This window comes from Lepisma saccharinum, chromosome 16 (assembly GCF_977018435.1).
Source record: "Lepisma saccharinum chromosome 16, izLepSacc3.1, whole genome shotgun sequence".
Lineage (NCBI taxonomy): Eukaryota > Metazoa > Arthropoda > Insecta > Zygentoma > Lepismatidae > Lepisma > Lepisma saccharinum.
Genome location: NC_139244.1, coordinates 9,122,861 through 9,137,236, shown reverse-complemented (window position 1 = coordinate 9,137,236; position 14,376 = coordinate 9,122,861). Strand labels below are relative to the sequence as shown.

Sequence of the window (14,376 nt, the reverse complement as noted above, 5' to 3'; positions counted from 1 at the left end):
CCACATAAAAAAGAAGACTAAATTGGCCACACTGTGTCAGTAATAGCACCAGTATAACATCGTATTTGTAAGAAAGAGAAGATAACGACTATTGTTGGCTCAAGTTACTGATGTCTTGGTGGCATAATATCTAGGGCAAGATCAATCCAGTCTTTGCCAGTTTCCTTCAGGCCCATCTCAACATTTTCTATCCATCTTCGTCTTCCTAAAGGTCTCTTACCATCAAGCTACCACACAAGAATCCTGTAAACATGCCTCTTCCGTGAGTGCAACGTGACCATTCCACCGAAGTTGTTTTCAAATTATTATTCTAATAACAATAGGAGATGTATGTAGGTTATTTACACAGCCTTCTCCAATTACCTGTTCCTTAGTCCGCTTAAAGTTTCAGGCAGGGTTGTGAAGGTCCAGGACGTCTAAATAAATTTAATTCCGGTACAGGGGAGAAAATCAGCTAGCGTAAATGGGTTCTGGACCGTAAGGAACCTTTTTATGTGTAAATTCAATTCGGTTCAGGAACCTTTCTTCCGAATGAATTTAAATACGGACCAGGATCCTTTTATGCAGATCAATTTAAAACGGTCCAGGAACATTTTTTTCTGGATCAATTTAAATACGGTCCAGGAACATTTTTTCTGGATCAATTTAAATACGGTCCAGGAACATTTTTTTCTGGATCAATTTAAATACGGTCCAGGAACATTTTTTTCTGGATCAATTTAAATACGGTCCAGGAACATTTTTTTCTGGATCAATTTAAATACGGTCCAGGAACATTTTTTTCTGGATCAATTTAAATACGGTCCAGGAACATTTTTTCTGGATCAATTTAAATACGGTCCAGGAACATTTTTTTCTGGATCAATTTAAATACGGTCCAGGAACATTTTTTTCTGGATCAATTTAAATACGGTACAGGAACATTTTTTCTGGATCAATTTAAATACGGTCCAGGAACATTTTTTTCTGGATCAATTTAAATACGGTACAGGAACATTTTTTCTGGATCAATTTAAATACGGTCCAGGAACATTTTTTTCTGGATAAATTTAAATACTGTCCAGATACCTTTAAATTGTGCGAGAGAAAAGATTCCGGACCTGCAGCGGAATTCAATAGAACCCATTAGAATTTATGGGTTCCTGGCTTTTTAACAACCCTGGGTTCAAGTACGTATTTATCTAAAAGGCTTACGATTTACAACTGATTTAATGCCCGTAATAATGTCAAGACAGTGGAAAATGAAATAAAAAAATAAAGATTTAGAAGAGAAATGAGATGGACAAGTGAGGGGGCGTAAGGAGTTAAAATGAAAATGATGAAGTTATTAGTATTGGGTGTGTAGGTTTTAAATGTAGGTCCTTAGTAAACAAGAAAAGATGGCATTTGAGATGTGATGTAGGCGAGTATGAGAATGGAGAAGGCTAAGCCATAAAGACACAATTAGCGATGATGGAAGGAAAAACTTTTATTTTTGTAAATTTACGTTGTTTCTCTGCCTAGTTTGTCTAATCGTGACGATGATTCGATGCAATTGATGAAGAGCACTCGCAAAAAGACTGTGCCAGGCCAGGATTCAAACCCGAAACTTTGATGACAAGATGGAAAGTTGACCAGCTAACGTTCTTGACAACCAAGCTTGTGAGAAAGCACCAGAACATAATATAAGTTATGCAAAATATGCCTGGTTAGAGATGACATGGTGGAGAAAATAACTGTGGAAAGGGGGTTGTGTTAAGATAATTCACTGAGGACACACACTATGGTCATAGCAAAGAGCATGTCGTCAGGTAGATAAACGTAAAGTAAATACTGTAAACTTTGTTAAGAGACGATCAAGGACGTATTTAGGGTGATCCGGTGGGTCCCCCCCAACTGAAAGACTTACCAAGTACTGTTTAGCATTTGTGGTACTGTAATTGATGGTTAAGTACGTATTTCCTATGGACTTGGAAGACAAGGATTATATTATATTGCGATCATACTGCTTTGAAGGACAGCAGTCAAGAAGATTTGTGCACTCTACAACTTATGATAAAATGCATAAAATATTAATCAGCAACTTTACTTTTCGTCAAGTAGATCTAACATCCTTTTTATATATTCAATAAAATATTCAATTCTGTATTTTAACATTAGTTTCCTTGTTTTTATGCAAATTTTGGCTAGGTAATAAATATATGATGTTATTTCTATATTCATATACCATATTTTAAAGTATTCAGGTAATAATAAAAATGCAATGTTAATAAAGTTACACATTTATTATTATTATTATTATTAAGACACTTGGTTCGGACACCCCCCTCCGAAATATATTTCTAGATACGTGCCTGGAGAAGGGTACTAGTAGCATTTACAGCAGTAACGTAAACATGTTGTGGATTACAAGGCGTGAATGATTTAATTTATTTAGCGTCACGTTTCTGCCACTTTTGCCTAATCGAGACGATGAGAATGATTTGATGAAATTGATGAAGGGGCACTCGCACAAAGAACATCTTGCTCAAAGCGTGAATGAAAAATGGCTGAAGGTAAAATATCAAAGAAAATCTCATTTATTGCCAGAGAGATGATAAAAAAAGGTCCATGGCTGTGGAACGATGTTCTAACGGGAGAAACTGAAAAGAGACTGGCTCAGACAAGTGAATTGGCTTGATTTTGGGTTGAATACGCTCGAGTGCAATGAAATCACAAGGGGAAAAGATGTAGCTACATTGTGAGCAAGATATACAACAACAGAAGCAGTTTCTACCGGTATACCAAGCGGACCATTCTCTGAAGTTTCCACGGACTTTTTAACTGCTTTGTCTAAGCAGGACTGACTCGTATGAGAATAAATTTAAAAAAAAAAAAAGTATTTCAGTCTTACCAGATTTGCTGCATTTAATATCATTGTGTTTATAAGCTTTCTATGATTGTTGCAAAAGGATGATAAATTGTTTCTCTTCCTGATAGATGTTACATCTCTCTCCCTCTCTCTGTCCGCGAGCAGGTTAAATTTAGCTTAATTGGATTAGGTAGGACTCTGCGGAGAAAGTTCTATTGGAAAGCTCCTTTTACAAAAAGCTTGCTACGATCGTTAGAGATGTTTGTTGAAAATCCCGTGAGTGGGCGAGTCGACAATCTCGTAAGCATTTATATACAGGGGGAGTAATTTAAGGAAATTAAATGGAATTTGGCTAATTAGTGTTTTCTGATTTATGCTAACGCATTGAGATTCTGGAAATATTTCGCCGATGGGTTATGGGTGGGTATTTCCTTCCGATTGTCCTGTTCTAGGTTTCTTATCCCATCGTCGCGATTGTAACGCTACTTAGAGAAGAGTAACATTACTAAGATATATAGTTTAGAGTTCATGTAACAGACAGTCCACTTAATCGGGACTTAATACCTACAGTATAAAGTGAAATTCAGCAACTATGTGCCTACACCGGGTATCGAACCCGGGACCCCTTGATTACAAGGTTTCTACGTTACCGTTTATGTTCCCGCCACAATGGTCTAAATCTCTTAAAGGAGGACCACCATGAATTTTCACCAAATCACACATTCGGTTCAACATTTACCACTTACAATGTCAATACTGGATATCAAGTTGATTCTATGCTATGATTCCAAACAAATAAATGATGATTGTTATATTTAAAATGTCCCTTTTTTTTCCGTGGTTACAGTTACACCTTGAATTTTACATAAAAGAGGACAAAAATCTGGATTTTTTTCCTCTGCTACCATTGAACTAACTGGTGAGATGTTATACTAAAATAGATTTTGAGAATTGTAGTTCAAAATGAAATATCGTAACGACTTCAGCCTGCTAGTTATGCAACCCAAATAACGTTGTTTAACTTTGGGTTGCATATATTGCAGGATGATGAAACTGTAAAAACGTTCAGGATGCCCCATGTTTGAGGCATTTTAAATATCAAAATAAACCCGCGCCAAAATCACCAAATAGGTAAGAATAATAGACAAATTGTCCATTGCTGGGGCATGGGTGTTCTCTGTGAGTGTTCCTTTATCTTCGCGATCAGCCAAAAGTGGCAGAAATGGGAAGTAAAATGAACAAAATTCACAAAAAATCAAAATCAAACCTTGTATTGCTTGAAACGAAGAGAATATTCACAGTGATGGACAATTTATCTCCCATGTAATGCCTTAAATTATTTTGAAGAGCTTTGATTACTCCTGTATGAAACATGAAGGATAATTTGGTTATAGCCTGTTAACGTTCATCGTTAAAATGATTGTGAAATGCCCTGTATATAAAAATATGTTTACTCCTTAAAATGGTGAAATATCTTGCATATGTGACTGCATTTAATGTGACTGGGAAAAGTAGCAAAAAACTTACATTTGATATTTCTCTTCACATTTCAGGGTCTCCAACTCTCGCACAATATCTCCGCTAGAATCATCCGAAGTAACCAGAGCCTGGTGCTCCAACGGGTGACTAGGCTAAGCGCCGGAAACTACGCATGCGTGCCAGGCAATGAGGAGGGGGAAACTACAAGCAACGAACTCACCTTTCGCGTAAAATGTAAGTAACTTTGTCTTATTTTCACTGCCATTTCTCATTGGTCAAGACTGACAAGTAGCTGGTACCAAGGATGTTTCAATTGCTTGGAAGCAACGGTGTCGGGTTTCCAACGTCACAAAACCACTTACATGCATCTTTCATGCAGTGTTGCACAACAGGATTTGACACAAGGCCCTGCAACTGTTGCTCCGTTAGTCCATTGTTAGCTAAGAATGATTGTAAGGATCGCAGGCGCTCACGTGATTCTCTGGCTTCACAATATATTACATAGGATGTTGTATAGGGAAGCGTTTCTGAAACAACAAATGTCGGCTCCTATTCCACGCAGTCTACCGTGGAAACTGCTATGGTGCCTACGGGAGGAATGTGAAGATGTGTCGTGATTTTTTGGCCAGATATGCATCGAATGCCCTTATACAATACAACCTCGGATATGATTATTGGTATGGGGAATTACGGTCCTCAGATACTTCTATTTCTTTAATTCTTATCAAGAGTAACATCATTACTTTGGGAAACTATAACTCTGTCACTATTTTGGAAAATTGCACGTTTGGTACTGTTCTGAGAGAGCGAGATTCGGTTACTGTTCTGGGAGACAGAGGCTTAATATTTTTCTGACAGTCAGCGACTTCGGATACTATTCTGTATGACAGCGCTGTTCTGATGGACAACGATCCCACATACTGTTTCGAGAAACAGAGGCTCAGTTACTGTTCTGAGATCCGTTAGTGTTCTGAGATGCAGATGCTCCGTTAGTGTTCTGAGATACAGATGCTCCGTTAGTGTTCTGATATACAGATTCTCCGTTAGTGTTCTGAGATACAGATGCTCCGTTAGTGTTATGAGATACAGGCTCCGTTAGTTGTCTGAGAAACAGAGGCTCCCTCACTGTTCTGAAATACAGAGGCTCCGATACTATTATGAGAAACAGCGACTCTGTTATTGTCCTGATTGGCAGCGAGACTCCGTTACTATTTGGGAGACAGTGATTCCGTTACTGTTTTGAGAGACAGTGGCTCCGTTACTGTTTTGAGACACAGCGACTCCGTTACTAGTCTGAGAAGCACCTCCGCTATTGTTCTGAGAACAGAGGCTCCGGATACTGTTCTGGGGACAACGATCTCAGATGCTGTTCAGGGAGACTGCAACTCTGTTACTGTTTTAAGATACTGTATCTCTGTTAATAATTTGAGAAACTATCATTCAATCTAGGCATTTCTTTTAATTTGTAAGCCCTGCCTCTCAGGGTAATCAAAATTCTCATCTCAATCCAAACAACCATAAGCAATTCAATCTAATACAAATTGTGTTTACAGAAACGTCCCTCGCTTCGATATCCCAACCAAACAAACGTCCAACCAGCCTTGGAGAAATCCCTTGTCGGCGTTAAGCCCATTGCTGTCTTATACAACCAGTCCCTCCGGTAGTCTGTAGCAATACGCAATCAGGGCAAATCTTTTTTTTTCTTTGGTCCGCGGAGATCTCGATGACCTCAATTCCGTAGGGAAGTGGAGAAAGGGAATGAAAAGAAAGCCTCCGCCTGCACTGTCCTTTCACCTGTTCCTCCCTCTCCTCTCCCTACACGGAATCCGTTACTTTCCCATTAACTTAATCACTGCAATACCCAGGTGGAGCCGCCTGGTGAGAAACGGCATCTTCAAAGGAACACACAATCTCGCAAAGAGTTTCTCTTGAGAACTTTAAGATTCGCCTTTTGGTCAGAAGTTCACTTGGAAGGTTGCAGAACCATGCAGAACAGTAATTTAACCATTTCATCTTGAAACTAACACCGTACTTGCAAGAGTTACTATAATGGGAAAAACTGTACATTTCCATTTCCAGGGAATATGCACCTCGGCTAATTTTAAGAGGATTCTGTAACTCTGCTACCTTTCCGAAGCAGTGAGTAATTCGGCTGCCTTTTCTTCATCATCCACTACAATCAAGTCACTTTGCCACAGGATTGGTACTGTCTTTAATGCTCGTGGCATAGGTAGACGGTGGTTGGTGCCGAAGTCAATTGCACTAGAAGTTCTCCACTTCCTCATCACTCTCGAAACATTGATCTCCCAATGACTCCTTAAATGGTCCAAGCAAATTATAATCAGAGGGTGAGATATCAGGCCAGTATGGAGGATTTTTCAGCACACTTTCGCATTTTCCTTTTCCTGAGATAAAACGGGTCTTTGGGCTGCCGCGCATGAGTAGTATTCTGCGCATGTTCACGTGGGTTTTCGATAATGTTTCATTGCCCAACTGCTGCTTTAACGCTCGCTTCTTCGTGAGAAATTGATCGACAATACGTATTGTGCAATTGGGCACTGGTACAGTGGGATCTATGAGTATTACCCTGCAAATTGTCCATGACTATTTTCATTAATTTTTCTCTTACATCCTACGTGTTTTTAAGCGATGGATTTTTATGTATGCTGGTGCAGAAGTTGTCAACAGCTTGTTTTGAGTTTTCTTTTAATTCTTGAAGCTCTTATTGGGTCAAATAAAGTGCACGAACATGGTGATGGACAATTTTCACGGTAATACTCATGGATCCCACTGTACTGCTTACTCACTCATCGTGCTCGCTGCTGACTGAACATTTCGAAGTTCGGTATAGAATGAGTCTGAAACACGTCGACTTTGACCTCCGATTTGTCCTAGGCGGATACGTCTGTTTGTCTAGCTCTACTGAACTAATTCCGATTTCTCTTTAATTTTGCCCACGTATTTTTTGTACTTCTCTAAGCGGGTGAAAGAAATTTGCGTAGCCCAGTGTTAAAGAGTCATCGCTGTGCTAAACATAGTAATACAAGCAGGTTCCTAGCAGTGGCGTGTTCCAAAAATGTGACCTGATTTACCCCACAATTCATATTGTGCCACACGTCTGTGGCTGCGGTGGAATCATTTTTCCCTGACCGAGTGATTTCGAAAGGATTATGGCCCCCAAGGTCACCGGACTTGACCCCCTGACTTTTTTCTGTGGGGTCACCTTAAAGGTAGTGTGTACAAGCACAAACCACGCACCATCGACGAGTTACGTGAGAACATCCGCCGTGAAATCCAGGCAGTCACGCCGAAAACTCTGGCAGCAACATTCACGAACATGCAGCGCCATGTTGAACTGTGCATACAGGTAGGCGGAGGTCACTTCCAGCACTTCTTGTAATGTACCTTCATTTCTCAACCATAAAGGTATGTCATGTACAAATTTTGTTTCATGTCCTCTTTTATTAAGATTTTTATAACACTTTTTCCGGGGCCCCTTACGAGTGGGACACCCTGTATATAATGGAAAACACCAATGCAAGCAGGCAAGAAAAACAAAAGGAGAATCCGACAACTTCAAATTTTCCGGCAACTTCAATATTTTTGTTACATAAAATCTTAATTTTCTTAACCAAGAATTGGACGTAGATTTCCCTGCAAGTCAGGCAGAGAAAGGAATAAGAAGTTTTCTCCTGCCAGCGCTGTTTGCAGGGATGGAACTGACCACTCACTTCGGCTCCCTCCCTTTCCCCACCTACAATCGGGGAAGAAACCCGGTGGTCAGAAGGCTGCGATGGAGAATGATCAGTGGCTTACATAAAACAGTCTCTAAGTTATTTAAATAATTTACATAAATTCTGGTTTTGAAGCTTGTTGTAATAGCTTTCATAATATACCGGGTGTCCCAGAAGTCTTTCCCTGATTACAAACTTTATTCATATCCGCTATATGCAAGGTAGAGATGTGAAAGCGGTGCCAAAATGTTGGAAAACTAACCAAGTTTTTTGTTGCAGGTTTGAGTAACGTGGATGTAGTGTAGCAGTGTCGGTGCCTAGAAAACCGGAAATGTTCACAAATCAGGAAAAAGCTCAGCATGCCCTCTGGTATCACGAGACCCGGTCACCAATAACAGTGCAGAGGAACTTTCAAACGTACAGAATTCTTTCGTCTAGAATATCTGCCATCAATAAGTTGGTATTAAAAAAATGGAATTTATCTTCATTCCCAAATCCTGTCAAGTCCAAGAAACATTGTATGGAAAGATGCCACCCGATGTCAAGAGCATTAATTCCGGATTCCTTGGCACTGACACTGCTACACTACAGCCACATTACTGAAACCTGCAACAAATAAACTTGGTTAGTTTTCCAACATTTTGGCACCACGTTCACATCTCTACCTTGCATATAGCGAATATGAATAAAGTTTGAAATCAGGAAAAGACTTCTGGGAGACCCGGTATAATGATAAATTACCTATATATTAAAGCTAAATGCATAAAAACAGCGGCGGTAGGCATGAAGAATACGCTAGTTGTTCTTTGTCATATCTGTGGCCTTTGAACAGAAGTCAATGATGTGTCTGTTCTGATTCGTAAAAGAACTGTGAAAGGGTATAACAGTTACTTATCAAGAAACCAGCTTTATTCTTGAGTAGCGAAGACTGGGAGAGTGGGGGCTGGACGCTGCTTGCGCTACGTAATAGTTCATGAATGCAACTTGCCTTGGGTTCAAAATTGAACGCGCACCCAACTCTGTTTAAATCATGTTCGTGCAAGTGCATTTGTATTCATCGGAGAAAGACACAAAAAAACAAAAGAAAGCCGAGTGAAACTGTCCCGTCGTCCCTTGCACAGTAAAGCGTAGCCTCCCGGCGGCGGCCAGTTATCAAATTATCCTCGAGATAATGTATTCAATTTCCTTAACGACCCTGGCGTCCTTAGCTGCCTGACAGGATAAAGGGATAATAGCCATTAGCCAGGAGGGACCGCGAAGAGAGGGAAAAAAGAATGAATCAGATTTCCCACACACGAAGGAGCAGCGTTGTGGAAACGCCGTTAAAATTGTAATAAGAGATGTTTTCATAACAATGGAAGCCTGGAGTAAATACATATATTAGTTTCATGTGTGCTTAAGCTTGGTTTACGTCATGCGGTTAATCGCTCTGTGTGTATGCTTACGGTTGTTCGTTGGCCTTCGATGCAGATCTGGAAAGGGCTGTTGAGTAGGGATATCAGCTTGTAGGAACACAATAAGCTTCTAAGGTAGTGTTTATCAACCGCCGGATCGCGAACTGGTGACGGATCCAATGGGTTATTATTTAAACCCATTTGTCACAAAGTGGCGGAGTGGTTATCACAGCGCGCTACGGCGACAGGGTCCCGGGTTCGAATCCTGTTCTGGGTACTTTGTGAGTGTCCTTTCATCTTCCCCATCGTCGCGATTAGCTAAAAGTGGTAGAAAAGCTACGCTAAATAAGAAAAATCAAAATCGAAAAATGTATTTTTCAATAAGCCACACTTTACACATAATCGAATTATTACTCTCTAGGATTGTCACAATTTATTTACTAATGTTTAATTTCAACGGTACATATAATTTAATGTTTAAAAATTCTAAAGGGAAAAGTTCGCCGTGCACCGTATCATGAAGGCGGATGTGGATGTAGGCCCCCACACGTTTTCGATCTCGGCCATTTTGAAGTTGACGTGATCGGCACCACGCTCCGCCGCATTTACCCTCCTCTCCCTTAGCTGCCCCCAGGTACCCATTTATTTGAGGCTGGGTGAGCCCCCAAGCCGCTTTATGCTGCGAAAACGCCGAAAAAAAATCCGACCTTAGTTAAACTCACCCCGCGAATCGAACCCGGGTCTTCCGCGTGGCAGTCAAACGCCCTACCGACCAGACCACTGTGACCGTTCCGAGACTTTTGGACCACCCGGTATGTATTTTTTAATGTATGAACTTGCCAACACTAGAAAGATATTTCAGGGAATAATTGTTAGGATCAGGGCATCGACTTTTATAAAACGAACTCGCGTACTTTCGACGTGGCCTTTCGCCACGTCTTGTACGCTCGTATGCGTGACCTTCGACCACCTTGTGGGCGTAATCATGTTATAGATGGGGTAAAATGTCTGCATTGGATGAAGGGGGACAAGTGTATAAGTTTGCTAATTTGAATAGTTTCGAAAGTTACTTTATGTGTGTATGGGCTCTAATAAGGTACAAATATTCAAAAGAGTATTGTCTAATTTCTTAATAATAAACCGAGTAAGTAATAACCGTTTCAAGATAATCAGTTGTATGTTTTTGCATAAACGAATTCAATAGCGACGCTAAATTGAAAATGCAATATTTACGTCCTTTGTCATTTTCACATTTTTGAACGTAATTGGATAATAACGTTTTCCGTCATTCCCCCCAAATTCCTACCTTGCATCTGTAATAAATTCTGACGCTCGTATTTTGAAATACGAAATGTCTAGTATAATTCACTTACAGTAGTTTTTGGGGTGAAAATAAACTTTCTTTAAGTTCCCTAGAAACGTCCGTTTCCATGGTGAACAACAAGCACTGCAAACTCTCTAAATAATTATTTGTTATTATACCTCTAAACATTTAGTTAAAACAACCACGATGTAGATATTTTCGCATTGAGTTTACCAATATATACGTAATTGTATCTGGGCTGAAACTCCTTATTATGTAGATGTCACCCTTGTTTTCAAAGCCAGGAGTTGATTCATCTGTGTGTTGTAGATCTGTGAGAAATATAATGTATCTCGAAAATTAAGAATTTGAAAGGAAAGAATGTGTGCTGCAAAAAATGTCCGTAGAAACGGTTGCTAAGGACGTGAAAAAAGGGCATTTTCACCCTTAAGGAAGGGCAAAGTGAGCGATTTCTTAATTTTCTCGGCCTTTTGGGACGATTTCATGGGGGTCGTAATCGGGCATTTTTCGCCTCCGGGGCTTCCTTCATGGGAACATTTGGGTCAGTGAGTGAGTCAGTCAGTCAGTGGTGGGATTGAGGCTTTATATAACGTTATATTCGATTTACCTGGCTGCTGTCTCACAATGATTGAGAATCAATGCTCTAGGAAACGTGCAGATTGTTTCTTGAGTGTTGTAGTTCAACAATGCAATATTTGTTATTGGAGGAGAAATGTGTTCTGCCATAAATTGGTCTTTCTTCTTAGAGGTAGAATATATCTATCTCTTAGTATTCGCTCCTGAATTATATATTTATTATCTCAACAGAATGGGGAAAAATGTGATGAAGCATCTTTTGCATCGTGACTATTAATAAATGTTTGGTTCGTTGAGTTCGTTCATAAATCCATTATATGCACTGACTAACTCTTTATCCTTCTTAAACCCGAAGGTTTATGGCTGCAGCAACACATGCCTTTCATCTGTCCCTATCCTGGGTAAGATCAATCCAATCTTTTCCATCCTTACCGATTTCCTTTAGGTCCATCCCAACGTTATCCCTCCATCTTCGTCTCGGCCTTCCTACAGGTCTCTTACCATCAGGTTTTCCTACAAGAATCCTGTAAACTTTTCTATCCTCCCCATTCGTGCCACATGGGCTGCCCACCTAAGTCTTCTTGATTTAATTATTATAATAATATATTAACATCAATACGCACAGAAAAGGGTAATTGGGACTGAACCTACAGTTTAAATTTGAATCCGAACTACTACAGATACCTCCACTGGGTATCGAACCGAGAGAGAGCGCTTCTCGTGCAATTGACTTAGGCGCTAACCGCCAATGCCACGGAAATTCAAAAATTACAAACCCGATGCAAAATGTCTCGATTGTAGTGGAATGTACACGGAAAGTCAGTGAAAGTGATGGGGTATCGAACCCGATACCACTTGATTACATTACCGCGACGTTACCACCATGTTATCGGGAAAGCTCCGTCACTGCTGATATTGTTGCGGGGAACAAAAATGAACGATTACGGTTCCGTTTGATCTAGACCACATCTCCGCAATGACCGAAAACTCGTGTGCAACATTTTTAGATATCCGAATCCCACTTTCGGAAAGTAATCTTCATGACTTTAAATATGCATCAATATTGACTCTGTTCGTTCCACTTCCTCAGTTTTCTTGTTCATCTACATCTCCCTGCCGTTTTTTACCCTCGGATGTGTATTTATATTTTGAATTTCAAATGTTGTAATAACATACAAGCAAAGTAGAGAAACCTGAAATGTATCTCAAAATTTGAGTTAGCGAAGGAATATGAAGAAAAATGCCAATTTCGTTCTGAATTTTTTGGTAATTGAATTTTGTATGCAGACACGCTGAAGCTCGTTCCGTTGGCTGTTCAACGTGTTGGTTGACCAATCAACGTTTTGTTTGTTTTTCACTGGAAATTCTTGTTGCTCAGCGGCAGCTCGTGGTGGCACATATCTTTAGAAACTCTCCTTTACGGCGTTACCTCGACTGTTCCGAAAGGACTCGAACGTTGGAGTTTTTTATTACTAGCCCAGTATGCTCAGAGTACGTAACGTCAAAGGTACGAGTGTCGTCCTCTTTAGAAAGAACTCCTGCGCAGCCCACGCTGGGAAACTAATATTACAGGTTTTTCTCCTGGTGGTTGGTTACTTTTGTATACGTCACATTAACGTCACCACCTTAAAGTGGCGCCAAGTACAAATAAGGACAGTCCAGATGTAAACAATACTCGATTCACATTTGACTCTCGTAAAGAATTCCAGAGGGGAGAAAATGTTTGATTTCCCTTCCAGATATGCCATCTCATATCTTTCTTGAACAATGGCAAAAACTTTCATACCTATATTTTGGATAATCGTGACGATGATATTGAATGATGATGATGTGAAATTAATGAAAGGGCACACATAATAAACACTCATGCCCATGCCGGTACTCGATCTAGGAAACTTTGGCGAGATCGACTGTCGACAACTTTCAATCTCACCATCGAAGGTTCGAAGTTCTAGTTCTTAGTCGCATGAAAGTTCTTTTCAAGTTTCCGTGCATCATTTTGTACCCTCATCGGTGGTCTGGCTGTCACTGGGGAGACCGTTGTTTGATTTCCGGGATGGGTGATCAATGGTCCGGCCTTGTCCCCGCTTAAACCTGCTCTGGGGCTCACCCAGCCTCAAATCAATGGGTACCTAGGTTGTAAAGGTGGCCGGAGCATTATGCTGATCACATCATCACCAAACTTGCGGGTGCCAGAGTGGTTAACATTGTGCTACGACGCCAGGGGTCCCGGGTTCGAATCCCAGCCTGGGCATGGATGTTTCATCACTCCATATCTTCGCAAATTAGCCAAAAGGTTGGCACAAAAAGCGAAGTAAAATGAAGCAAATTAATCAACCAAACTTGCCGAGATCGAGAATGTGTAGGGCCCTGCCGTCATATCTCATAAACGTGACTTCATGGCACGGTGCTATATGCATGGGAAACTTTGCCATTTTTATCGTCACCTTCACTGTTATACAAAAGTTGCATAAAAGCGACGCACAATAAGAAAATTCAAAAATATTTTATCTCCATATCTTTCTCTACATCACTCTTTATCTACTCTCCCATCCTCCATATTTCATCATCTCTATCTCTCTCTCTCGTGCTTTCTTCCTCTGTTTCTATCCTACTTTTCTTTCTCTATTTCTCTCTATCAATCTCTCTCTATCTCTTTCTCGCAGGCCCGAACGAGCTATGTGGCAAAAACAGCTCTGAAGGCAATCTGACCTGTGAGTAATCTCGAGGACGTAAAACCATCGGAGCGCGGTGCTGGCCACGCCACATTCACGTAGCAGCATCAGAACACCTACGCGAGTCATGTGGAGAAAACACCCACGTCAGCAAACCTTTAACCGCACGCTCTACAGGCTGCAGAATCCTTTTGCACGGTTCAGAACGCCTTCAAAGTTTAATTCAAGCCGAAAGAGCATGATTCGCGGCCGGTTTGTTCAGGCGTCGGTCGCTTTGAGCGCCGTTTCTATAGATTTCCCTTGATAACTCCTTCATAAGATATTTCGGAGAGCGACTTTGGTCAGCCTCGCACCGCCGCCACGC

At 40.6% G+C, this 14,376-nt stretch overlaps 1 protein-coding gene across 1 annotated transcript in view; it reads left to right on the top strand.

The window, feature by feature from the left end:
• LOC146000150 (adhesion molecule nephrin-like) overlaps positions 1-14,376 on the top strand; it is a 371,365-nt gene that overhangs the window by 318,059 nt on the left and 38,930 nt on the right. Inside the window, exon 9 of the mRNA XM_083137491.1 lies at positions 4,384-4,543. Coding sequence (XP_082993617.1) covers positions 4,384-4,543 — 160 coding nt within the window. The remainder of the gene's footprint in view (positions 1-4,383; positions 4,544-14,376) is intronic.